General features: G+C 40.1%; 1 protein-coding gene across 5 annotated transcripts in view; it reads left to right on the top strand.

Moving 5' to 3' along the window:
• Positions 1-24,385, top strand: part of kif21a (kinesin family member 21A) — a 43,063-nt gene extending 18,678 nt beyond the window's left edge. Inside the window, exons 4-35 of one of the 5 annotated variants that reach the window (XM_044035598.1) lie at positions 174-314; positions 683-814; positions 1,155-1,325; positions 1,908-2,023; positions 2,318-2,513; positions 2,645-2,834; positions 3,041-3,107; positions 3,641-3,844; positions 4,471-4,542; positions 5,470-5,557; positions 5,638-5,752; positions 6,416-6,604; positions 6,727-6,926; positions 7,233-7,340; positions 7,436-7,504; positions 7,782-7,930; positions 8,137-8,281; positions 8,535-8,729; positions 8,977-9,078; positions 9,561-9,726; positions 10,303-10,323; positions 10,967-11,024; positions 11,473-11,527; positions 11,616-11,818; positions 12,446-12,571; positions 17,439-17,575; positions 18,223-18,397; positions 18,731-18,895; positions 20,301-20,418; positions 20,646-20,816; positions 21,575-21,774; positions 22,476-24,385. In XM_044035598.1, coding sequence (XP_043891533.1) covers positions 174-314; positions 683-814; positions 1,155-1,325; positions 1,908-2,023; positions 2,318-2,513; positions 2,645-2,834; positions 3,041-3,107; positions 3,641-3,844; positions 4,471-4,542; positions 5,470-5,557; positions 5,638-5,752; positions 6,416-6,604; positions 6,727-6,926; positions 7,233-7,340; positions 7,436-7,504; positions 7,782-7,930; positions 8,137-8,281; positions 8,535-8,729; positions 8,977-9,078; positions 9,561-9,726; positions 10,303-10,323; positions 10,967-11,024; positions 11,473-11,527; positions 11,616-11,818; positions 12,446-12,571; positions 17,439-17,575; positions 18,223-18,397; positions 18,731-18,895; positions 20,301-20,418; positions 20,646-20,816; positions 21,575-21,774; positions 22,476-22,566 — 4,335 coding nt within the window. In that variant the 3' untranslated portion in view covers positions 22,567-24,385. The remainder of the gene's footprint in view (positions 1-173; positions 315-682; positions 815-1,154; positions 1,326-1,907; positions 2,024-2,317; positions 2,514-2,644; positions 2,835-3,040; positions 3,108-3,640; positions 3,845-4,470; positions 4,543-5,469; positions 5,558-5,637; positions 5,753-6,415; positions 6,605-6,726; positions 6,927-7,232; positions 7,341-7,435; positions 7,505-7,781; positions 7,931-8,136; positions 8,282-8,534; positions 8,730-8,976; positions 9,079-9,560; positions 9,727-10,302; positions 10,324-10,966; positions 11,025-11,472; positions 11,528-11,615; positions 11,819-12,445; positions 12,572-17,438; positions 17,576-18,222; positions 18,398-18,730; positions 18,896-20,300; positions 20,419-20,645; positions 20,817-21,574; positions 21,775-22,475) is intronic. The other 4 variants (XM_044035595.1, XM_044035594.1, XM_044035596.1 and 1 more) reach the window with 4 other exon arrangements.

Here is a 24,385-nt window from a genome sequence, read left to right as displayed (position 1 = left end):
TCAAAATTACAAATGTGTTGTTTTCTGGAGGTGCATTTAATGGTCTTTAGATCAGAAGGTTGTCGCTGAAATGTGCCAACAGTGAAACATAAAGATCTTCTCTGAACTTTTGATAATTCAGCCCAGGATTTAAAGTAATCTGTCTTTTTTGTGTGTGTTTTGCCTCCATGAAGCTTTATAATGAAGAAGTTCTGGACCTGTTTGACTCCACACGAGACATGAAGCAAAAATCCCACATTAAGATCCACGAAGACGCCACGGGAGGAATCTACACAGTTGGTGTGACCACACGGACCGTGTCCTCAGAGGCTGAGGTATGGGACGAAGAGAGTGTGTGTGTCTTAATCAGTCTTTAGAAAAATGGACTTATACAAAACTAAAATTGTGAGTCATATACATTCTTACTGTTTCTCTCACAAGCATCAATAAATTGAGTCTGACTATTGAATGCATGTTTGATTATGACACTTTCATTAGATTTACAGCCGATTGATCGTGATCGTCTTCGCCTAGGCTTTTAAAAATTCACTTGAATTTATTTATTATTCATATATAATTTATTACTGCACTCAGTGTTTACTCTTCTAAATGCCAGAGAGTGTTTGTTAGTGTTTTTTTCCACAGTGTGTAAGCTGACTTCAAGCAGCATATTTACATTCAACACTTTTCCCGGTCTGTTCAGATGATGCAGTGCCTGAAACTGGGCGCTCTGTCTCGCACCACAGCCAGCACCCAGATGAACGTCCAGAGCTCTCGATCACACGCCATCTTCACCATCCACCTGTGCCAAGTCCGCGTTTGTGCCTCTGACAATGTTGGTGCACTCTCACACTGTACAACAACTGAACAAGTACCATAATGTTCCTTTTGTTTTAATTAAAACATACAGAGAAATGTATCCAGGTTAATTTTGTCTGCCCGTCTCAGCTTGTTTACAGTTGTCAGCATTAAATAGTTAAGTAATTGTATCTTGAATGAAAACCTTTGCCACACTGGCACACTCGGTTACTTTGTAATGAGTAAGCCTCAGGTTACTGGTTTCTTATTGTGCACAAACATTCACATGACAAAGACAAACCCTGTGTTGCAATGATGACTAAGAAACACTGGTGTCCCTAATGGAGTTTGTGTGTGCGTGTGTCATTATCACTCAGCAAGAAAATGAGACCGATAACAGAGTCTCCAACGGAAATTCTGAGATGGACGAGTATGAGACGCTGACAGCCAAATTTCACTTTGTTGATCTGGCCGGTTCTGAGAGGTTGAAAAGAACTGGAGCGACAGGCGATCGAGCCAAAGAGGGCATCTCCATCAACTGTGGACTGGTGAGCTTCTCCCTCCTCTGCCTGGCTGCTGTAGCACTTAAAATAAAAATCCTCCAGTGTCACACAGAGGCTTTGATATTCTAGAGTTCTACTGCCATCTAGTGACTGGATTGTCCAAAGGTTGTCCCAACAAAATAATAATGGGTAATAGTGTAATAATTATAAATTCCCTTTATAGGAGACTCTTCTGTTTCACCAACCAAAAAACACACTTTATATCTGATTGTGAGGAACTTAATTAAGATTAAATTATTCATTGATTTATATGTGGTTTTGCTTCATAAGGAAACAAGCATTTCAATCTAAAATCTAAAGATGTTATTATTATTTGTCAAGGATATTTGATAATTTCTTTCATAACAAGGGAGGTTGTGAAATTTTGAATATCATTCACTTAAAAATCTTTGGTACTTTGACTTGTTTATTGTTTGATCAAACTTTGCTGTCATGCTTTCAGGGTTAAACCAAAAAAAAAGCCATAAATTGACATGTAAATGTGCGTATACTGTATATCAAAGATTCTTTATCTGTAAACATCTGTATTAACCTGAAACTCTTCTTCTGCCCTCTCTTTTGCTGCAGCTTGCTCTGGGGAATGTAATCAGTGCTTTGGGTGACCGGAGCAAGCGGTCATCACATGTGCCTTACAGAGACTCCAAGCTGACCCGGCTTCTGCAGGACTCATTAGGAGGAAACAGGTTTCTCATTTCACCTTGTCCTATCAATAATGTCTCTCATTGTGTTGTTCTGTTGTAAGTTGACCTTGAGCTCTTGCTTACTCTTATGCTTATGTTTGAAGTTGATTATTTTCATGGAAGTGGAATAGAAAGAATGTCCAGCAACATGAAGAATGTTGATTGATATTCCAACCTGTGAAAGCATGCAGCATGTAATCAGTTATCATAAATGTAACATTGCTCAGTTATATTGTTCAGCAGTATGTCAGCATTTGTAAAGAATGATACTGACGTCCACCTCCTTTTTGTTCTAAGCCAAACAGTGATGATAGCATGTATCAGCCCATCTGATCGTGACTTCATGGAGACGCTGAACACATTGAAATATGCCAACCGAGCTCGCAACATCAAGAACAAGGTCATGGTGAACCAGGACAAGGCCAGCCAGCAGATCAGCGCTCTGAGGACGGAAATAGCTCGACTGCAGATGGAGCTGATGGAGTACAAGGCGGTGAGGAGTGTACCAGAACATTGTGAAGTGGTTATTTTTTTTAACTTAACGGTGCAGCCATTTACATGCTGATATCTGTATATAAAAATCACAACTGTTCTTGGTGTAATGTTCCTCTCTCTCCCCTGTAGGGTAAACGCATGGTGGGCGAGGACGGTGTGGAGAGCTTCAGTGACATGTTCCATGAGAACACCATGCTGCACACAGAGAATAGCAACCTGAGGGTGAGGGTGAAGGCCATGCAGGAGACCATCGATGCTCAGAGGGCACGGCTCACTCAGTTGCTTAGTGACCAAGCCAACCAAGTCCTCGCCAGAGCGGGTAAGGGTCCAGAAGTGCACTCCTAATCCTTGTTTCCACCAAGCAGAACAGTGCAGTTCAGCTAAACCGTACACCCCCATGTGACTTGCAGTTCCATGACAGGTTGTGTCATGGTTCAGTTTTCATTTGATATTTTGTAGTTGTAAATATGAAGCCATTGTGCTTTTTACCCACAGTATCTCATCTGAATGTTGTTTTTCTCCCAGGGGAAGGAGGAACAGAGGAGATTGGAAACATGATTCAGAGTTACATCAAAGAGATTGAAGACCTCAGGTAGACATCTTTGAGTCTCCACAGTGTTCTATACGTCAGTCTTAAGTGCAAATGTATGGCACCTCTTAAATCATAATGGCATCTTGATTTTGTTTATTTAAAAGGAGTAGTTCATACAATTTTTATTTTGTACATAAAGATAAACTAAAAAATCTCAAACCTTTAACAACGTGAGTGAGGTGAGTGGGTTTTGTAATTACTCTTTATATGCGTCATATACTGCAGCCTCCAGAATGACCAATCAAGTTTTAAAGAGTGTCAACAAAACTGAGCTTTTTATAACTTTTATTAACAAAGACTTTAGTGCAGGACATTAATATCATTGATTGTAGTAGTTTTAGAGAGATATGTAATAAACTGAGCATGGTGAAAGTTGCACAGTGGTTGGTTGGTTCTCTTGTGGTTTGAGTGTTGGTGAGAAGGAAGTGAAGGAAGATCTGGACATAATATAATAAATTTTTTTTGGGAACGTGCTTGTACAAACATTCTTAAACCTGGATCTGATGTGAATGTTGTCTTGTGTGTGTCCCTAGAGCCAAACTCCTGGAGAGTGAAGCTGTGAATGAAAATCTGAGGAAAAATCTGTCTCGTGCCTCCAACCGTCAGTCACTCTATGGAGGGTCTGGCTCCTTTTCCTCCTCACTGCTGGCTCCTGAGAAGGAGACATCTGACATCATTGAACTGGCCAAGAAAGACTTGGAGAAACTGAAGAAACGAGAGAAAAAGAAAAAGAAGAGGTAATGACATTAGTGGAGGTGAATTGTCACTAACAAAACATGTGTTCTAGGGTTGCTGTTATGTCTTGTTGCATATTTTGCTTTACATCTGATTGAGTTTCAAACTTCAAACTAGTATTGTCATTCAAGTCCTACTATTTCTTGAACTAGTAGATCATTTGCACATCTGAACAAAATTAAATTTCCAACCATGTTTTCACTCCATTAACCTGTAAATTAATCAAAATGTGCTCATAGGCCTTTTTTCCCGCGCAGACACTTTGGCCTGTTTTAGGTGTATTCAGAACAGGATGACAGTCCTTATTGCACCTTGAACCTGAGGAAGTTAAATGGTATTCAGCCCTCGTTAACCATGCAGACCTTCTGCTGTGATTAAGGCCCATAATCCACTGTGAATGTTAAGATTAATGTCTGTTGAAGAAGTTGCCCATGATCACTCCTGTTCAGCAGCAGTAGAGACTGAACAGAGGCCGCAGGTTGAAAGTAATGTTAAGTGCTGCGGGGGATGAAGTTTGGGGGTTATCAGTACAGAGCTTTCTCTGACCATTCTTCCCTCCATTCTTCCTTCCTTCCTTCGTTCATCTCTTGCTTCCTTCTCTCGTTTGATCCTTCACCTCTCCCTGAAGACTCCAGCAGCTCTTGGAAGAGAGAGAGATGGAGGAAAGGGAGGAGGTGGTGGAAGAGGTTGAGGATGCCAGGTTTGTCAGAGCTTCCACCCTCCGTTTGCCTCTTCCATTCCTTTGCTTCCCCTAACTCAGCATTTTATTTGACTTGTCATATATTGTTGGCAGGTACTTTTTCTCCACCTGGAGTGACACATGCCTCTGTAGCAGCACTTCACTCCCACAAAATAAACCTTATTCTTCTCTCTTTAGATCTTCTCTGTGAACCCCTTTGCTCATCAATTGATCCATCCTGCTACATCCCTGCTTCTTTGTGTCTTTTGCTGACTTTTGTTATATGCAGTGAAAACATCTTGAAACTTTTCAACTGGAGTCTATTCTGAGAAATTTCCCAACACAATACAGTAAATAATCAAAACAAATGTAAGTGCCTTATGGTTGAGCACATGGGCAAAAAGTGTGTCTCAGTCACTTCTGACAGATGACTTTATGATTAAATGTATTGGAACATGATTAAATTGGATGACAAATCCCTTTTTTTTCTTGGGTGTTAATGTTTTTATTATCATTATTTGTTTTTGTTTGAAACATCACCATGGCTTCCCAAGCCGAGTTTGGATAAAAATATTTATCCAACAGATCTGCTTCAAGGATTTGGTTCACAAATGTTCTTTGTTTGCTGCATTTTCCCTCCTTCCATTTTCTTTTGGCTTTGTTCAGACTCCCTTTGTTAGAAAATTACACTTCTCTTTTTTAGAACAAGTCTTTTTAGTCTTTTTTTTGTTTACATATACCAGTGCAATTTTAAAAATCTTATTTACCAAAAAAGACCAAACAAACATTGCACGGTACCAACTTAAAAATGGCTGATACTAAAAAGATTGCACATTGTACTTGCATTATGTGTAATAGTTACCTTTTAAAAATGACCGTTAAAAAAAAACAAACCTTCATGGCAGGTACATGATGTGTTTGACTCTTCATTATGTCGAAATCTTTCAGTGTCAACAAGGAAGAAATTCCCGACAACGAGCAAGAAAAGGGCATTGAGAAGGAGATGACGGAGCGAGTCAGCGGGGACGCAGAGATGGTACAGCTGATGTCTCGTACTTCATCTTTGTATCGATTTTAAAAAATACATCAAAATACATTCAGTTCATTTGAACATAGGACATCCAGGAGGCCAGTGATCATGAGGAAGGAGAGGAGGAAGAAGAGGAGGAAGAGGAGGAGATGGATGTGGAAGAGAGCTCTGATGATTCTGACTCGGAGTCAGACGAAAAAGGTATTTAGACCAATGTCCTACTTCCTGATTTCTCTTTTTGTTAGAAGAGTGTGCTGCAGTTTGCCCACATGGGGGAGCTGTGCTAATGCAAACCAGTACTATTTATGCAATCGAGGGAAGGGTTTTGGACATTTAAGATGCATTAATGATACACCTGCCAGCATTTTATTTATGTCCTGTATTCAGTAAACATGAACACCACTCAAAAATATTAGTAAGTAGACTACATGGAAAATACTGGCAGAAAAAATGATTTTACCTCTGATTCCCCTGTAAATTACATGGAAATGTTATGAAATAATCTGTGAAAACCACTCTGGCTCGTCGATCTATGTGGTGTCTAATGCAAAGTGGCTCCTCATGCTAAGGAACTGAACAAATAAGAATGTGGGACTTCATAATGAAACATCACCAGGTTTCTAAACATGGCCTGAAAACATTACTCTAAAGCATTAGCAAATGGAATGTTAAAAATCATTCCCCAAAGATGTATAAAAGGTGCTTAGAGAGCTTAAACCTCCACTGACACATTCAGTAAAATGTATTGTTAAAGGAAGAAAAACATTTTGATTATTGTAATTGAAATTAGTTCTGTAGTTTTTGACTGACAGATCAACAAACGGACAGGTTTTGAGGTCAAATCATATTGTCTTTGTCCTACAGAGAACTTCCAAGCAGATCTGGCCAACATCACCTGTGAGATTGCCATCAAGCAGAAGCTGATTGATGAGCTGGAAAACAGCCAGCGGCGTCTTCACACACTCAAACAGCAGTATGAACAGAAGCTGATGATGCTGCAGTGCAAGATCAGGGACACCCAGCTGGAGAGGGACCGAGTCCTCCAAAACATGAGTAAGACCAGGATGCCAGAGTGTATCTCGACTGTATGATGATATTAAAAAAAAGCAAAATATAATAACAGTTTATTTGGTAAATATCAGTTGTCCATGATTGATTGTGTTCCGTACTTTCAGATTCAGTAGAAACTGGCACAGAAGACAAGACTCGCAAAATCAAGGCTGAATATGAGAAGAAGCTGAGTGTCATGAACAAGGAGCTTCATAAGCTCCAGTCTGCTCAGAAGGAACATGCCCGTCTGCTGAAGAACCAATCACAGTACGAGAAGCAGCTGAAGAAGCTTCAGATGGATGTGGCAGAAATGAAGAAGACAAAGGTATGATCAGTGCTCTGTACTGTATGCCCACTCCAAATGTCATTATCATTATTCTAGAAGCTAGAATTTGGAAACCTGAGGTGGTTGTGATTTTTGTGCTGTGTATCTGACCAAAAACAGCTGACATGATACTTGGAAGTTAAGAAACATGTAGTCCAGTGCCTTAATTAAATGAAGTCCTATGTTGTCACGTTGTACATTGTGCCAGATTAGTCACAGATGGCACGTACAAGCAGCATTCTAATTATTAAGAAGACATAATGAAAAGATGTAATATATTCTTCATCTTTGATTTGATTGGACCAGGTCCGTCTCATGAAGCAGATGAAGGAGCAACAGGAAAAGAACAGGATGAACGAATCGCGCAGAAACCGTGAAATTGCTACCTTGAAGAAAGACCAACGCAAGCAAGAGGTTAGTGGCAGGAAGGTCCCCTACTGCCTCCTGACCTTTAGGCTGCAACCAGTTCAGGTCTTTAATTGATGCTTATCGATTATGTGCTTTGTCAGCATCAACTGAAGTTACTGGAGGCTCAGAAGAGACAGCAGGAGCTCATTCTGAGGAGAAAGACTGAGGAGGTGAGCAGCTATATGCACTTATTCCTGACATCAAACAGTAAAAATACAGACTTTTATCTCATAATTTTAATGTCTATTTTAATTTTAATTTTGATTTTAATGTAATTAATGTAATGTATTACCCCTATTCTGGGATATTCTTAATGTATGTCTATGCCTTTGTAAAGCCCTTGTGTGCCCTGCGTATGAATAGTGCTATACAAATAAACTTGCCTTGCCTTGCCGATAGCATTCAATTGTCTGTCTGTCTGTCTGTCTGTCTGTCTGTCTGTCTCAGGTGACAGCTCTGAGGAGGCAGGCCAGGCCCACCTCTGGTAAAGTCATCAGGAAAGTCAGTCTCCCAGAACCAGCAGCACAGGACTCGGCCCACAGACCCCCGTCTGGCCGCATGTACTCCTCTGGCAATGCAGCTCCGAATGGTAACCGGTGAGTCTGTGTGGATTTTACACATTCATTTAAGAAGAGTCGATATCAAAAGTGTTCCTGAATAACACACAAAATATCTGAGTTATTTGTGAAATCTGATATCTCCTTTGTTGAGCAGTTCTGGAACATTTTCATCAATGTTGTCTCTAAATGAGTATTGGTGTTTTGAGATCATTCAACAACTTATTGTTTGTGTGTGTGTACAGCTCTTACTACAGGCGTACAGTGGGGATTTACTCCACCAGAGTTGCTCGTAATAAATGGCAGTGCCTTGAGAGACGAATCTGTGACATCATCATGCAGAGGATGACCATCTCAAATATGGAGGCCGACATGAACCGCCTTCTCAAGGTAAAGTCCTGCTGCAGAGCACAGTTTGAAGCACACGCCCAGAATTGAAGAAGGCAGAACATCATGTGACCTTGACTACACATTATAGACCATAGTGACCAGGCCCAGATGATAAATGGCCCAGAAATGTGGGATCCCTCATACTCAGATTCAGAAATTGTGTAATTGTTATTGTTGTGTGATTAATTATCGGTGAGTTGCAAACACAAATCTAAGTGTAAAAATGTCCTGTCCTTTCTGTCTGTGAGTGCAGCAACGAGAGGAACTGACCAAGCGGAAGGAGAAGGTCCTCAGAAAGAAGGACCGTTTGACCAGGGAGGGGGCAGAGGTAGAGAAGGCAGTGCCTCCCCTCAACGAAGAAGTGGACGCGTTGACGGCCAACATCGACTACATCAATGACAGCATCGCAGATTGTCAGGCCAACATTATGCAGATGGAGGAAACCAAGGTGAGAAAGCGATGATGACGATAGTTCGATATTAAAAATGTTAATTTAGCTGTACAATTTAGTTAAATTAATAAAGAAAGTTTTATCTCTATCTTCTATCTTTTACACTTAATGACTCATATGAAGTTTACTGTGTAATGACATAAATATTCTCAGCAAGAGTAAGAGACCTTAGCTCCCCATAAAAATGCTTTCATGCCTTCATTAGTTGACCGGGTTAAAACATAAATTTACTCTATGTTTCCAGGAGGAGGGTGACACAGTGGACGTTTCTGCTGTGATAGGTTCATGTACTCTGGGAGAGTCTCGTTTCCTTCTCGATCACTTCATGACAATGGCCATAAATAAGGTAAATAAGTGCTAATAATGACCAGGTTATGAGAGAATGTGTATACAGTGCCTGTTCACTGTACTGTAGCATAACGGCTACATTGATAGGCAACATAGATAATGTGGCCCAACACTGAGCCTGTGTGATGGAGCAACAATAACAGCACTGTATAAACACTGTTGTGCATAGATAAGCCAATGCGCCAAGAGTAGTGTACCTGTGAATATACTGTAGTTTGTGCAGCTGAGTCTTTGCAGCTGGACAAACTAGAGTAGAGATTTTGTTGATACAAATGTTTAAATGTGAAGCATAAATATGGATTTTTGTCAGTTAAAGTTCAGAAAAACACACCAGTCTCCAACAGATATCAAAACATGGTAATTGAGATATATTGGTGCAGCTTTTTTTTTTTCTTCTTTATTGTCCTGTGACGTACTGGCAACACGTTGGTGTGAATTTTAAACGGACACGGTTAATTATGTGTGTTCTGACCTCTTCAGGGTCTGCAGGCAGCACAGAAAGAGTCCCAGGTGAAGGTGATGGAGGGCAGGCTGAAGCAGACCGAGATCACCAGTGCCACACAGAATCAGCTGCTCTTCCATATGCTGAAGGAGAAAGCAGAGTTCAACCCGGAGCTGGATGCCCTGCTGGGGAATGCTCTGCAAGGTTAGAAAACAAAACCAGTTTGGCAGTTTGGTTTGTGGGAGAAGACGAGACTAAAACATACAAAGACCCTGTCTTAACTCAGTCCACTTCCTGGGAGCGTTGCTAGTATCACATCAAGTGAAAGTAGGATTGATCAGATTTTACTATGGGATGACCGTGCTGTTAATAAGGTTTCTCAGAGTCTTTTTTTTTTTTTTTAAGTCAGCTACAAAGCATTTTGCCTTTCAGAAAGTGAACTGGGTTAATGGTCAGTTGCATGATTGGGCGTATTGAGATTCTCTTGCCTGTTGCCTTCGGCTGAATAGAAGCTGACCTAATATCATTCAGAATTAATTCCACCGTTATCATGAGGCAAAAAGTCTGTAATTAACATACATTTTTAATTTTGAAGTATTTTTGCCAGCTTTTGTTCTGCAGGATGCACCGTTTACAGTAGATGCACTTTATTATTATTTTATTCATTTGTTTTAGAAGTCTGGGGGAATGTGTTCTTGATTTTTTGCATTGCCTTTTTCTGTTCCCCCATTTTTTTTTCCCCCCTTTTCTTTCTTTTTTTGTTTTCTGATGTTTTCACAGAGCTAGGTAACATCCCAGCTGGTAAGTCATATCATATTAGACTCTTACAGTGTAATGATGTAATGATGCATGGTTCCTTCCCTCTGCTTTGAAAACTAACAAAACATAACATTAACAGGTGCATGAGTTGCAATGCGACCCGACTTCTCTCCATCTGTCTGATGACCCTTCACTTCCCTTCATCTGGACACACACTCTTCCTCCTCCTCCTCCTCTTTCTCCAAGCTCGCCATGTGCTACAGCCTCTATGCTTTAGCACCCTGATAACCTGAGACCCTCCCACAGGAACCGTACAACATGGATATTTTAGCTCTTTCAGACCCTGTAGGTCAGCTGACCCATCCAGAGCCTGACTGCTGTCTCACGTTTTTCAATCCATCCAATCATATTGAGCTCAGTGAGGAAGTTTCTGTTTGTCGATTTAAAAACGGCATGGCATTGCACTGATATTGCCCTCATCTGCTTCCCTCGTTCATCTTTTCTACATCCAGTTTTTGGCAGTAAATTCCAGATTATTGAAGAGTGTTTTGTCCTGTGGTGAAACGTTATAAATGATTTAGTCTTAGGTAAAGTGAATTTGACAAAGTGCTTAGGCATCATCTTGTACTCATTAGCCAAGAAGGTTTTTGTAATCCTAACAGTATTCATTGATGTCATTTGACAGAAAATGGGGATGATAGCAGCAGTGATGAGTCTGCTCAGAGCCCTTCAGCAGAGGGGACGTAAGTACATTTTAATAAAGATATGATGAGAATGATCTCATGCTTTGTGTCACCATAATAATACTTCACTTTATGCTACATTTTGTTGTTATATCATACAAATGTACTGTATGTTACACAGTGACATTGAGTTACATTGACATTACTTTATGTTGCATTACATTTTGTTAAAATATGTTCTTAATGATATATTATTTAGATATGTGTTTATTTCTTGTCTCTATATGTTTATATTGTGTGTAAAGGTATTGGGAAACAAATAATATATAAGACAAACACAACTATATATCCAACTAAACATACTGATATTTAGTTTGGGCCTGGGCTGGACTTTCCCTGAGCCTTTGGTGATTTATGATAAATGTTTTTGTTAACAAACCAGAAATGAATAAAGTTTTGTGTTTATTGACACTCGTGTATAAAATCCACATATACCTTTCCCTTTCAGCACTTTAGCGTCAGACCTCATGAAACTATGTGGAGAAACCAAAACCAGGAATAAGGTATTACCACTACAGTTTGTGTTTCTGTCCTATTTTTTCTACATCAACAATTGTTTCACTCAGGTTGTCATGTATCTGTGCTCTGCAGGCTCGAAGGAGGACCACCACTCAGATGGAGTTGCTGTATGCAAATTCTGACTCTGTCCCTGAGGCGCCAACCACGGACTTCTCCAGTCCAATGCTGCTGTTAGCAGAAACACCAGATGGAGGAGGAGACATGGACACATCAGGCTCATCAGTCAGGGACTACACAGCTCTCTCCCCTGGCTTTTCCTCTAAAATGGGCAGCATGTAAGTCCAGGCCTGGCACTCTTTGCTAACACCTTTTATTGGCATTTCCTTGTTGCCTGAATCTTTGCTGCTACATCCTCTGCTTTATTTAACTTTGGTTCACATTGTCCATTAGCCTTCATATGTCTCTTAGCTATGCCTTCCTCCACCTGATAAGTCCTATGAGTTAAAAGCATGAAACTTATATAAACTTAAATAAACTTATATTAACATGCTTATGCCTTCACAGATATTATCCAGTGCATACACTTTCTTTCCAATCCCTTCTACCTGCTGAGTTACATATTGTATACAAACTTACTAACCTGATCACTGGTTTATGAAAGGCCATGCTTCAAACATGAGTGTACATTGACTTGTTTGTTAAAGAGCCTTGGCTGTATTATGTTTGAGAGTTGCACAAAAGCTACAGTGTCCTCGGTAGTTAGACATGAGCTTGGTGAAGAACCATCACTGTTTGGGGACTTTAAATATCAGGTAACTGTGTTTCTGTATGTTCTGCATGCGTCTGTCTAATTGTTGCATTATTTTTTTTGTTTGTTGAAAAATCCATCAGTTGTTTATTATTATTTCTGTACATTGTCTTTTTTGTTGTTTGTGAATGACGTCATGAAATTGAATGGTCAGTTCTGGCTCCAGAACATCACCAGCATTGGAAAAGCGAACTCCGGAGCCTTCCCCACTCTCTCGCAGGAAGACGTATGACAGGGCGCATGCAGCAGCCGACAGGGCAAAGGTCAAGGAGATTAAACAGTAAGAGCTTGCTGCCGACACTGTGGCTACAAAAGCCAAAAGAAAGAGAAAAGAAATAACATCAACTCTACTAATACTCCTTTTCTCGGTTTCTTGCTTTGAAGACGCATGTGATCTCAACTGAATCTGAAATGCTCAATGCTTGGTGTGATAACCTTTCATCTGCCAAGTTTTCTACTGAATTTAAGGTCAAATGTTTGTGGTTCTCTGTAATGGTGGAAGTTAGACATCTTTTTACTACTTCTGCTTCTTTTGACTCAAATTCAGTGTTCAACTTGCTCATGATTCTCGGTGCTGAGTTTGTTGATTGAGAAAATCACCGGCCTCTCTCTGTCTTAGTCTTGGGGGTCAATTGTTGTGAGGGATGCAGCTTGTGCTGGGTGAACTCTTCTTGTCTGCTGGAAATGATCATATGATGGCATTTGTATTCATAGTGCATGATAGAAAGAATTACACAGTTGATCAATTCAATTTCAGTCTAATAATAATAACAATAATAATAATAATGATAGTCCCTTATGAAGTCTGAATAGTTTAGTTGTTTTTTACTTTTGTTGGCATGAACTAGGCTGCTGCATCTACACTGTTTGGCCACTAGGGCACCACACCACACCACAGAATGAATCCTTAATGCCACTACACAGTATTTACTCCACAACCACCCTGAGGCTAAACATGGCATTTGAATCGATATTTTTTCTTGTGTGTAATAACTATTCTAGCTTTTCGTATGCTTGGCTGTTGCAAAGATGCAAAATGCGTTATTATTTTATATGTCGTTGTGTATTATTTACAACACAAACTGCTTTCTATAGATTTTTGTCTTGTTACACTTAGAGGCTACAAAACAAATGCTGCAGGTTGACAAATTCAAAGGAGGCCATGTAGAGGCGTGAATGTAAACGATGTGAAGCTTTTTTGTCTCTGCATTTCTCATTATCGTGGTGCTTGGATGTCGTGTCATTTGGCAACATTGCCGAGCTGCACACAAGATGTGATTCATTGTATGTCGACACAAGCAGAGGCAACGGCAACGTTGCGGTAGTTAAGTCATTTGGCTGAAAAGAGGCTGGAGTATTACTGTAAACACAAAGAAATGTCCATGTTAGGTTTCAAAAGTGACTTCTTCCCTTCAGTCCAGTCTGAGGTGATGGAGCCTGTTTTCATATGAATGTCAGAGGTGGAAGCTCAACAGCTACACAGTGCTAGTTAAGTAAAACATAAGGTATATACTGTATATATGGTTGCATATTGCATGACTATGGCTGAAAATGGCAGAAGTCCTCAGGTGGCAATAGAAGTTATTCAATGGAGCTTTAATTTTACTTTAAATAATAACTACTAATTTACTATTATAAAATATTTTTGAGGAGGTCTGAGACTGGACCATCTATAACTTTGACGGAACAGTGTTGGTCTGAAATGTAAAACTGATAAACAACGTGAGCACTTTGCAGCTATGTTGTCCTGTCAGTTGCTCTTCTTTGACATGAGTGCAGCATATGAATCTCCCATCTGTCATCACACAGTCCTCCCACACTTCCACCGCCAGTGTGTAAACAGCTTAGCACACACTTTAATTATGCTGCAGCTTAATTGGCAACCCCACTGTCTTCCATCACAGCTTCGCCCTCAGGAACCTGACGAGCAGCCCACCATTTCCTCTTCCCTTTCCTCCACCACTCGTCCCTGAAACCACATGTTTAGCCATATGATAGCGTTATCTGTGCCATACAGCAGGTCCTACAGGATAAGTACAAATTAAAGTTAAGTTAAATTGACACTGGCTTGACAGAGGATCAGATTGTTGCAGAAAAGAGAATCTAAACATGAACAGCAGGGATTTCTACTCTAAAATTAATCATTTTGTCAAATGCTGGCCAATGCCTCATTACCAGGGTTACAGTCTATTTTCTGTTAATGTAAACATGTTGAATTAGGAGTGTAAATTCACATTTGAATACAGATTATAATTATTATTATTTTGTTGTTATATATTAAATTTTTTTATTTTACTTTTTATTTTTAATAGAAGAGAATACAATAGAACAAATGGCCCCAGACACTTTCAGACATACACAAAAGGAAAGAGCTGTGCATCAGTCCATAGCAGGCAGAACGAGCTAATCTCTCAGTCCCTCTGGCCCCGTCCAAGTAGGCAAGTAAGGAAGTAGATGAGAATCCATCTGTATGAGTGATGTTATGTCTGCTTCACACCTCTGAAAGAAGGGGGAGAAGGTGACTTCCATTCTCTCAGAATCAGTCTTTTGGCCACAGTCATTCCCAGCGTCGGAGATTGTTGCATGGCTGCAGGGGAGGCACATGGAAGCAAGTGAGCAACCAAAGATGGCTAGACCAGGTTTAATGGGGAGGGCCTTTTATAGGCCTTAGAGTACCAGTCACATGGATCAAAGTCCTCCTGGAGACTGTAAACAACTTTAAATTGAATCAATTGGTGTCTGCTGTTAGCAGAACAGGCATGGATCATAGATAGATTGTCCCAATCGACAACAGACAGTCCTATATCCAGCTTCTGGGGTGACAATATTATGACCAAACAAACGTACATAAGACACCTGGAGTCAGGACGTCAAAGAAGTCATGTTTCCAAGAAAGAGTTTAAAAATGATGAATCTTAGTTCAGACATAGTGTCTCTTAATGAGTCAAAAGAGGCAAATCATCCTGCTGTGTTTAAATGTTGAATTGAAACGAAGCCCTTCTATCTCCAGGCGTGATGGTTGAATCTGACCAAAAAGGAAGAAAGGAATGATTTAATCTCTGTGCTGATTTGATTTTGAATCCTAACAGTTCTTTAGGCCTAAACTCAGACCACTCTTAATAGTCCCAGGCTTCTCCAACTTCGAGAATAGTACAGCCGGCAGTGAAGAATTAATAACAGAATTTGTTTCCATGTGCAGCCTCAAGGGGGCACCAGGGGCCAAATTACCTGAAGACCAGTAATCGTGCCTGAACACAGGTAGTCTAGATTTAGTCTAGTCTATGATTTACGCTTTAGGAAACCCACTCATACACATGGAGAACATGTAAACTCCATTCAGAAAGGTCCTTGTTGTTGCCATTATGTGCCATTATCATATAATAGCATCAGTTTAGTCATGAGAACATATCATTTATTCTGTAGTTAATTTTGTTGGTTGTCTGCTGACGGAAGGCTTCCCTTCCCTCTAAATTGTTGTTGCTTTATTGTTTGTCCTATTGGTTCATTAAAAGAGCAGTATTTTCAGAATAAGGTGAAGTCTCTGCTTGCAAATGGATTCCTGTGGTTTGCTGTATTGTGTCCAAAATCACTACCTTTCTCAGTGTAATTAACATGCAAATGTACTTTGTATTGTAGTAAAGCATGCTCATTTAAACCTTGGACACTTGGCATCATCACTATCAGTTTGAGTGTGTATAAATAATAATTTACACTCCAATTTTCAGCATTATATTGTGGGATTTTGAGCACTAGTTTATCATGCTGTATAGGACATTTTTGAGGGCACTACAGTATTTGGGGCACACACTCAGGCCCTTAAATAAAATGGCAGACCTAAATATAGCAAACTGGATTGCAGATGACTGACAGTAGAAAAACTTTTGTTCAGGTGTAACCTGAAAGCTGTGGCTGCATAGAAGATAGAACATGTTAAAGCTAAGACTAAGGCTTTTTTTATGTACTACAGCACTGAAGCGGCATGATTATGAATGTATTTTGTAGTTTTGTAGCTATGTTATGTTGTAGAGCATAAATAATCTTTTGGAAATTGATAAGAATAAAAAATAGTAAGTATTTTGATGAAGAGGTAATAATCTCTCAGACATATCAGATCTTCTTTTCTACTCCAGGAAGAATGGATGTCTCCACTCGTCCTCCAGCCGCTTACACCGAGCTGTTTCACATCCTCTCTCCGACCCAACAAAGTATATCTTCTTGTGTTTAATTCTGTCATGTGGACCTCTAAGGCTTTCACCTCTGGTGTTTTTTGGGGAAAAGGTGATTATGAAACACAGATGAACTTGTGGATTGCAGCCCTTTCTCAACATAACATATACGTTTTAAAAATGATGCGACTTTGAGCGCGGCTGTACAGCAGAGGGTCGGTTCATGCGACCATCTGCTAATCAGGAGTTTAGTTACACACAGCTGTAGTGGTGGTGTTGTCCGAGAGCCAGACTGAACCAGTTAATATGGTAGAAAAACAAAGGATGACTATCCTGGGATGTCTGGGATCAATAGATAGTGACAATAACCCAGACAGAGTAATCTTGTTAAGCTTATTACTGCTATTGAGCCAGAATCTTCACTAATCCCTTGTTCATCAGTCACTTTTCATTTCAGTGGAGCTTTTCTTTTTTCACACTACAGACCTCTTTCATCCACAACTCCTGAATATCGATGTCTGGTTCTGTGGCACAGCACCTGCTCTTGCCACTCCACGGATACCGATAGATACCTGTTAAAGAGAAGTGATTGTATTGATTTCACCGTCAGTTGCCACTTTGTCAGAATGACCAGCAAATTAGTGATTGAGCGTGTTTGTGTAATGTTATTGACCCTTTGGCCCCTGATGATCCAGCACTGAATGTCTGTCACTGTCACCGTGGAAAAGGGAATTATGTGAAGGTATCGGGTTCTTGTGGAATCATTTTCTTTCCTCTCTTCAGCACAAAATGGTGACTGTGATAGAGTGATCTCCTTGCTTTCCTTTGTACTTCTCATCTGTCTATTTTTTTGAGTTACAGCATCATACTAATCATCCATAAGAGTAGCATGTGGCGCATGACTTTTGTTGAATGTATTTGTGCTTATTACATGAGCTCCTTTTAGATGCTTACAAGGTGATAACGTGTGCCTTTTTTCAGGGGCGTCATTAACCCTGTGCCATCCACCAAGAGCAGTCGTTCAGCGACATTGCAGTGTGTCCATGTGGCAGAGGGACATAGCAAAGCTGTTCTTTGTGTGGACTGCACTGATGACCTTCTCTTCACTGGATCCAAAGGTCGACACCCACAGTCCTTGCTCCCTCTCTGCTTCTCTACAAATCGTTTTTTTCTCTCTCCTCATCAGTAGTCCATGTATATATATCCTCATTACAGACTTGCGACTTTATTACATTTTCACATGCAGTTATATCATCGCAAATAAAACTCGACGGTGCTCAATTGTCACATGCACAGTATGCAAATGAGGTGATGAAATAAAATAATGTACTCGTAAAAGTCAATGAGCTTTTAAGCATTATAAATTGAGGTAATTATATGGGTAGTCCCTGTTAGCTTCCACAGTGGTGGTAGATCATCTTCCCTGGGTCCACATAAAATACACATTTACAATTGAACATTTACAATTCTTGATTAACAATCCTTCATCAGCAACTTGATAACACAACATCTGACACTGACACTAACCTTTAAACCATATTAAATTGGCAGTAATCAGACCAGCAAATCACAGATGCATAACAGACCCCTTTATATGGGATTAGTCCCTGTAAAAAGACTTGTGAAGTTCAGGATGAGTGTGTTTCAAACTCTGTAAGATAAACTCCAGTCCTTCTTTGTTGCTTCCTGTCAAAGGAGTAACACTATTTTTAAATGAAGAATAAATGCTGCTGATAGACATAACAAAAGGTGTATTGTCCTGCAGACCGGACGTGTAAGGTGTGGAACCTGGTGACTGGTCAGGAGATAATGTCCCTTGCTGGTCACCCCAACAATGTGGTGTCGGTCCGCTACAGCTCCAGTTTAGTCTTCACTGTGTCGACCTCCTGCATCAAAGTCTGGGACATCCGTGACTCGGCCAAGTGCATCCGCACGCTGACGTGAGTGTGACTTTTTAACAGATAATATGGCTGCAGTTTGAAATCCCTTTGTTGATCAGAGTATGTTGTCATCACCACTAACAGAAACAGGATTCCCTTTTTATATTTTATGTACATTATTATATAATGAAATCCCCATTATTATTAACTATGTCAAGTGACGGACTGTGACAAACAATTGTGTTAAAGCAGCAGCACTTTTTTATTTTTGATTTTATTTTAAGGTTTTCACGGGTAAAAGTCTTTTTAAAAAGATGTGTGGCTGACTGTGTAAACCTCGCCGCTGATTACCTAAAGCATGTTCATACATGTTGCATTCCCGTGTGTCTTTAGGTCTTCTGGTCAGGTAAACGTTGGGGACATCTCTGGGTCGAACACCAGTCGAACTGTCACCATCCCACCCGGCGAGAACCAGATCAACGAGATTGCTCTCAACCCCAACGGGTCAGTTCTCTACGCGGCTGCTGGCAACTCGGTCAGAGTCTGGGATCTGAGGAGGTAAACTTGGTTTTTAAATAGATTTCTCGTATTCATAATTTCTTTAAAATGCAGAAATGAGAAAAAAGACAAACCGAGAACAAGTCTAACAAGTGTGAGCGAAGCATAAATGAGGTTTATTTTAACAGATTGGTAGAGTGACTGAACACTGTAATCTTTCTCAAAACTGGCTGCATTTAAAGGCTGTAATTATTATTCAATTAATCGTCAACTATTTAGAGAATCAATTATTCAGTTTTAGAGGGTTTTTTATAATTATATTCAGGTATAATTATATTTAATTATATCTGATTTTTCAGCTTCTTAAATGTAACTGTTTTCATTTTTCATTCGTGGACAAAACAAGACATTTGAGAACATCATCTTTCAAAGTTTGGGAAACACCGAGCAACATTTTTCACCATTTTATGAACCAAACAATTACCCTATTAATCAAGAAAATTGATTATGAAAATAATCATTAATTGCAGTTCTACTGCATTTAATTTTTACAGTTTAAAGGTGATTTGCTCCCTTTTAATCTGCAGATGTAGACCTGCCCTCACTCAGCAAGATAGTTTTATACATATAGCTGTTTTAATCAACAACTCTTCTTCTACTTATCTACTTCTATGAAACCATGACAGGCTGCGCCTATAAACTACATGAGAGAAATCCAGTGCAAATGTTGATAAATAACAACATGCTCAATTTGAATTGAAAATTCCAAACATTTAAGCTTTGAGACTGGTCTTGGAGTTGGGAGTCATACATCTCTGTCACCGCATCACCTTGTTAAATCAAGAAAGGTGAATATATTATTTACTTGAGTCTAACGCCACTTACAATATTCAATAACCTTTCTACTCCGGTTATAACATTTATAATTTTACATTAGTCAATATTTGCAAGGTCACGAAAAAGGAGGAACATGCGAATGAAACCTGGACTGATATGAACCCTGCTTATCATTTGTATTCATTTCTTCTTCTTCACTTTGATACACTACACTGCTTCAGATGCTCAAAACACAAACATGCACACACCTCTCTGTTTGTCTGTAGTTGGAAGATTTAGTCTGACAGATATACTATCTATACCATCATTCATCACAGTCAGCCAGCTGTTGTTAGTCTCAGCTGCTGTTTGCCTTGATGAATTTCCTCTTTATTCCTGTAAGAGAATAAAAACAGTCGATTGAGACAGTGTGGAAGATTAAATCAACTTTGAATCAATGTGACCTGCACAAACACAGTCATTTAGGCTGAGACTGAACACTGGAGCTCTAGACACACTAGCTAAATGAATGAATGAAAGTGTTTTTTATTGTTGGAATATTTCTTTCACTTACTGTAATGTCAGTGACCATATTATGTCACGAAGGCTGTAACTCTTTTTATGACGTAATCCTTTTCCCCCACATCAGATTTGCATCCACTGGTAAACTTACTGGTCATCTTGGCCCCGTAATGTGTCTGACCGTGGATCAGTCCGGAAGCAACCAAGACCTGGTCATCACGGGGTCCAAGGATCATTACATTAAGGTGAGTTAACAGTGTGTATGAGCCCTGGGAGAGAAAGCCACATGTTTTATTCAATATAGGGACAAGATGTAGAGTCCCTGGAGCACTATAAAACTAAAATATTATACATACAGTATATACAAAGAGGGATTATAGCCATTATAGAATGCTACATAATGCTCTATGTTTTCACAACAATATTTTTCATGTTTTGTTTTTCATATATATCTATGTCCTTGCTGTTGCAGCTGTTTGAAGTGACCGAGGGCTCGTTGGGGAGCATCGGCCCAACACACAACTTTGAACCTCCACATTATGATGGTATCGAGTCACTGGTGGTGCAGGGAGACTTTTTCTTCAGCGGCTCTCGAGACAATGGCATCAAGAAGTGGGACCTGGACCGCAAAGACCTGCTGCAGGTTAGGATGTGCATATAAGAGATAAGATTAGACTGAGGAGAGTTATAGGATGCAATGAAACATTTTGGCCTCTAGTGGAATAAAACAGAACATATTCATTGACTTATGTATTCCATTGTAAATTTAGAATTATATTTAATTATTTGTGACTTTATATATGACTCTTTTCAGCTCTTTTTTTTTGTCATTGGGGTGCAAGGAAATATTCTTGACTTATTTTTATATTTTTCGTCTTAAAATAGAGTATGTTTGGAGGGGAAAACACAATGCTTGTCCATTTCCTTGCTTACAGTATTCAGATACATCACGTTATTGTCTTGTAACCCGTGTATGAGAATATGTATTGTATTGCCTTTTTGCCAATACATAGTTACCCTGCCAGTTAGACGTCTAATCGCTTCAGCTAAAACCCTGTGTAGCTGCATTTTAGACCAGTGTGTGTTGTTTTTTTACTGATAAACATTGTTGTTAAATGTTGCTGTCTTTGTTTTTTGCAAGGATAGACACGGTCTAAAATCTCAGTGGCAGACGTGCTAAATAGAAAGCTATTATATCATAACAGATTGTATCATTTAACAAGATACTGTATTTTATTTGAGCGCACAAATAATTGGCAGTAAATAGGTTTTTATGACACAGTCCCACAGTAAAGAATCAGTCCCCTGATGTTTGAGATTTTCACTCCTTTTATGAGAAAGTGTCGAGAGATGGTGTGTGCACCAACTCCTCAATTCCTTCTGTGACATTCTCTCCATCAGCAAGTCCCAAACGCTCATCGTGACTGGGTGTGTGCACTCGGAGTGGTTCCCGGCTCTCCGGCCCTGCTCAGCGGCTGCAGAGGAGGAGTGCTCAAGCTGTGGCACACGGACACATTAGGGGCACTGGGGGAGCTCAAGGGTCACGAGAGCCCAATCAACAGCATCTCTACCAACAGCAGCCACCTGTTCACTGCATCAGAGTGAGACACACACACAGACACACACAACCCGCCAAAACCTCTCCACTTTTTTAAATTTTATATTAGTATTACTTCCTGGTAAGTGTATTTGTTGCGAGTCACCCAGGCAAAACTGTTCTCTGCTGTTCTGGAGCCAAAAGAGTGAATTTCTCTCTCACTCCGAGTCTGAGCAGCTGAACCATATGGACCTTGTCACCGTGTCTTAGTGTATTTATAGACTCACATTTGCTACATTTGAATGTGTAAGATGCATTCACACTGACTTGCAGTACCACGCGGTGCACAATATGTATTTGGACGGTGCAATTCAAAAAGGTCATACGAGCAAAACTACAGGAATTTCTTACCATCAGTGTTTTTTGATACGCGGAAAAAAAAAAAGGGCAGAGAAATCTGGTGAACTCTTGCATGAACTCTCTGCAGTTTGGAAGTGATTGTTGTTTGTGGAAATGTGACACTAGTCACTCCTTTTGCCCTGAGCAGTCCAATCACTTTTGTCAAACAGTCTCTGGAAAGTCTTCCGTGATGAGCAGGGGCCACTGACATTGTTTTTCCACAGACAATAATAAAATCAAAAATGATAGTTATTATATTCCTAATCAGGATATATGAAGCCAGATATCATCTAAACAAATAAAGGATCAAGGAATGATCTTGATGAACTAATATGTGTGCCATTATTTTCTGTATTTCTCCCTCAGTGACCGGACGGTGAAGATCTGGCGTGCGCGTGGCGGACTGGACAGCACCTTAGAAGTGGTTGACAATGCGGATGAGGTGGCGAGCAATTAAACACAGCGCCTCCTCTGGAAAGACTGACAGCATCTTCTGATGCTGCTTCCCTGCACTTTGACCCGCAAACCAAACCACTGAAGCCCCGACGCTCACTCCTTCAACACCCACCTTCATTGCTCTGTAAACTTTTATGACAGGAGGAAACTAATGTCATCTCAAACTTACTCTGTATTCTCAGAGGTATTCGCTTTATCACGTTTAGTCCTCTGTGCTGTTAGTGAGTCTTTGCAGTTGGAAATGTTTTCTCTCTTTTCCACTGCAGACAGTTAACGTTTATGTAGGTGTTTAACACAACTTTCCTGTGTATTAAGTGCTATGCCAGGAAACTACATTTATAAAACACACATTAATGTGTTGTTGCTAGATTAGGTAAAAGTAAACTGGAGGACGTTTAGTGTAGAGGAGGAAAAAGGTGGCAGAGCTAACAGGTTGGTAGCTGGTCTTCACAACCCAGTTCTCCAGTGTCTTGGGATTGTTTCTCGACACTTGAAGCAGGACCAATGTCTCCACGCCCCCTTTTCCACTTTAACTATCAAGTGTCTTCATGTGAAAAAGACAAATCACCATTCCCCCGAACTTCCCTTCCTCACTTGTAGACTTCACTGTCCTGCACACACTTAAAAGTAAACTGCACCACATTTTGCTTTCTCGCCGACTGTGAGATGAGAAGATTATTACTCCGCTCATATCTGTCATGTGTCAGTGTGGTAAATGTAAGAGAACAGCCTGAGCTTAGCATGGAGTTACAGCTAGTCTGTTGACACTGAATGTCTTTTCAGCCTAATTTGTATAAAAACCTGTATTAGAAATTGTGTACGCACATGATTGTTTTTCCCCCACTCTGTTTACTCTGTTTTTGGTCTGAAATGTATGGATTTTGATTAATGCTAAGCTAATTGGCTGCCGGCTATAGCTTTTATATCTACTGTTCAAGAGTGGTGTTGATATCCTCGTCTTAACTATCAGGTAGAAAACAATGTATTTCCTTGAACTCTCGAGCACTTGTGAAGACAGACACGATCAGTATTTGACACTTAATCGCTTGAACACATGAGCGGGTTGAGATTTTGAGAATGTTCTACACTTGTCCACGTTTGACGTCATATAAAAATGTATGTTTGCTTCTTCACACTCACTGAACTTACACTACTGTGTCATTGTCTAACTTCCTGTGCCACTAAGTCATGTGCTCACCTCTTTCCACCCTTTAAGAGGGCTGCTAGTCGTGGACTCCAGGTGAAGTCCGCCTGCTACCGTAGCAGTGTGTATGTACAGTATATACAATTTTAATGTCTTTTGAGAGGCAGGGCCGTCGGATTCTGTCTGATTTGTGAGCCTGACCATGTTGACTGACATCTGTCTCCCAGTTCTGATCTTTGTGGGGCCTTTCTGGAGACACTCACAGTCTCCCTCGTGTAACCAGCTGTCTGTCAGGATTGTGTGCTGTCACTTTTCAATGTTCTGTGAAACAGCGGCTATAGGAATTTTTCAAATACATAATTAATGTATGTAAACAAAAGAAACCTGACTGAATGGGAGTTTTGTGGGACCACTGATCTGAACACGGCCTCTTCTGAGAGCCGCTAGGACCAGGATTGGCAGGGGCACTGACGAGCAGCATCTTTTATGTTTTGATGGCCTAAAGTTATTATTATAATTATTATTATTGTTATTTTTGCGTTATTTTTGTTGTGCTGTTACCCTGTTTCACAGTGTGGGCTTTTCCTGTGGAATTTTGGTAGCCACTCCTGTGGCAGGCTGTAGCGATTCTAATGTCAGATGCCTGGTGAGAATAAATGTCATCTGTCAAAAACAA

This window comes from Solea senegalensis, linkage group LG10, assembly GCF_019176455.1.
Source record: "Solea senegalensis isolate Sse05_10M linkage group LG10, IFAPA_SoseM_1, whole genome shotgun sequence".
Lineage (NCBI taxonomy): Eukaryota > Metazoa > Chordata > Actinopteri > Pleuronectiformes > Soleidae > Solea > Solea senegalensis.
The sequence above is the reverse complement of the archived record's forward strand: the minus strand, read 5'-3'. Positions and strand labels throughout refer to the sequence as shown.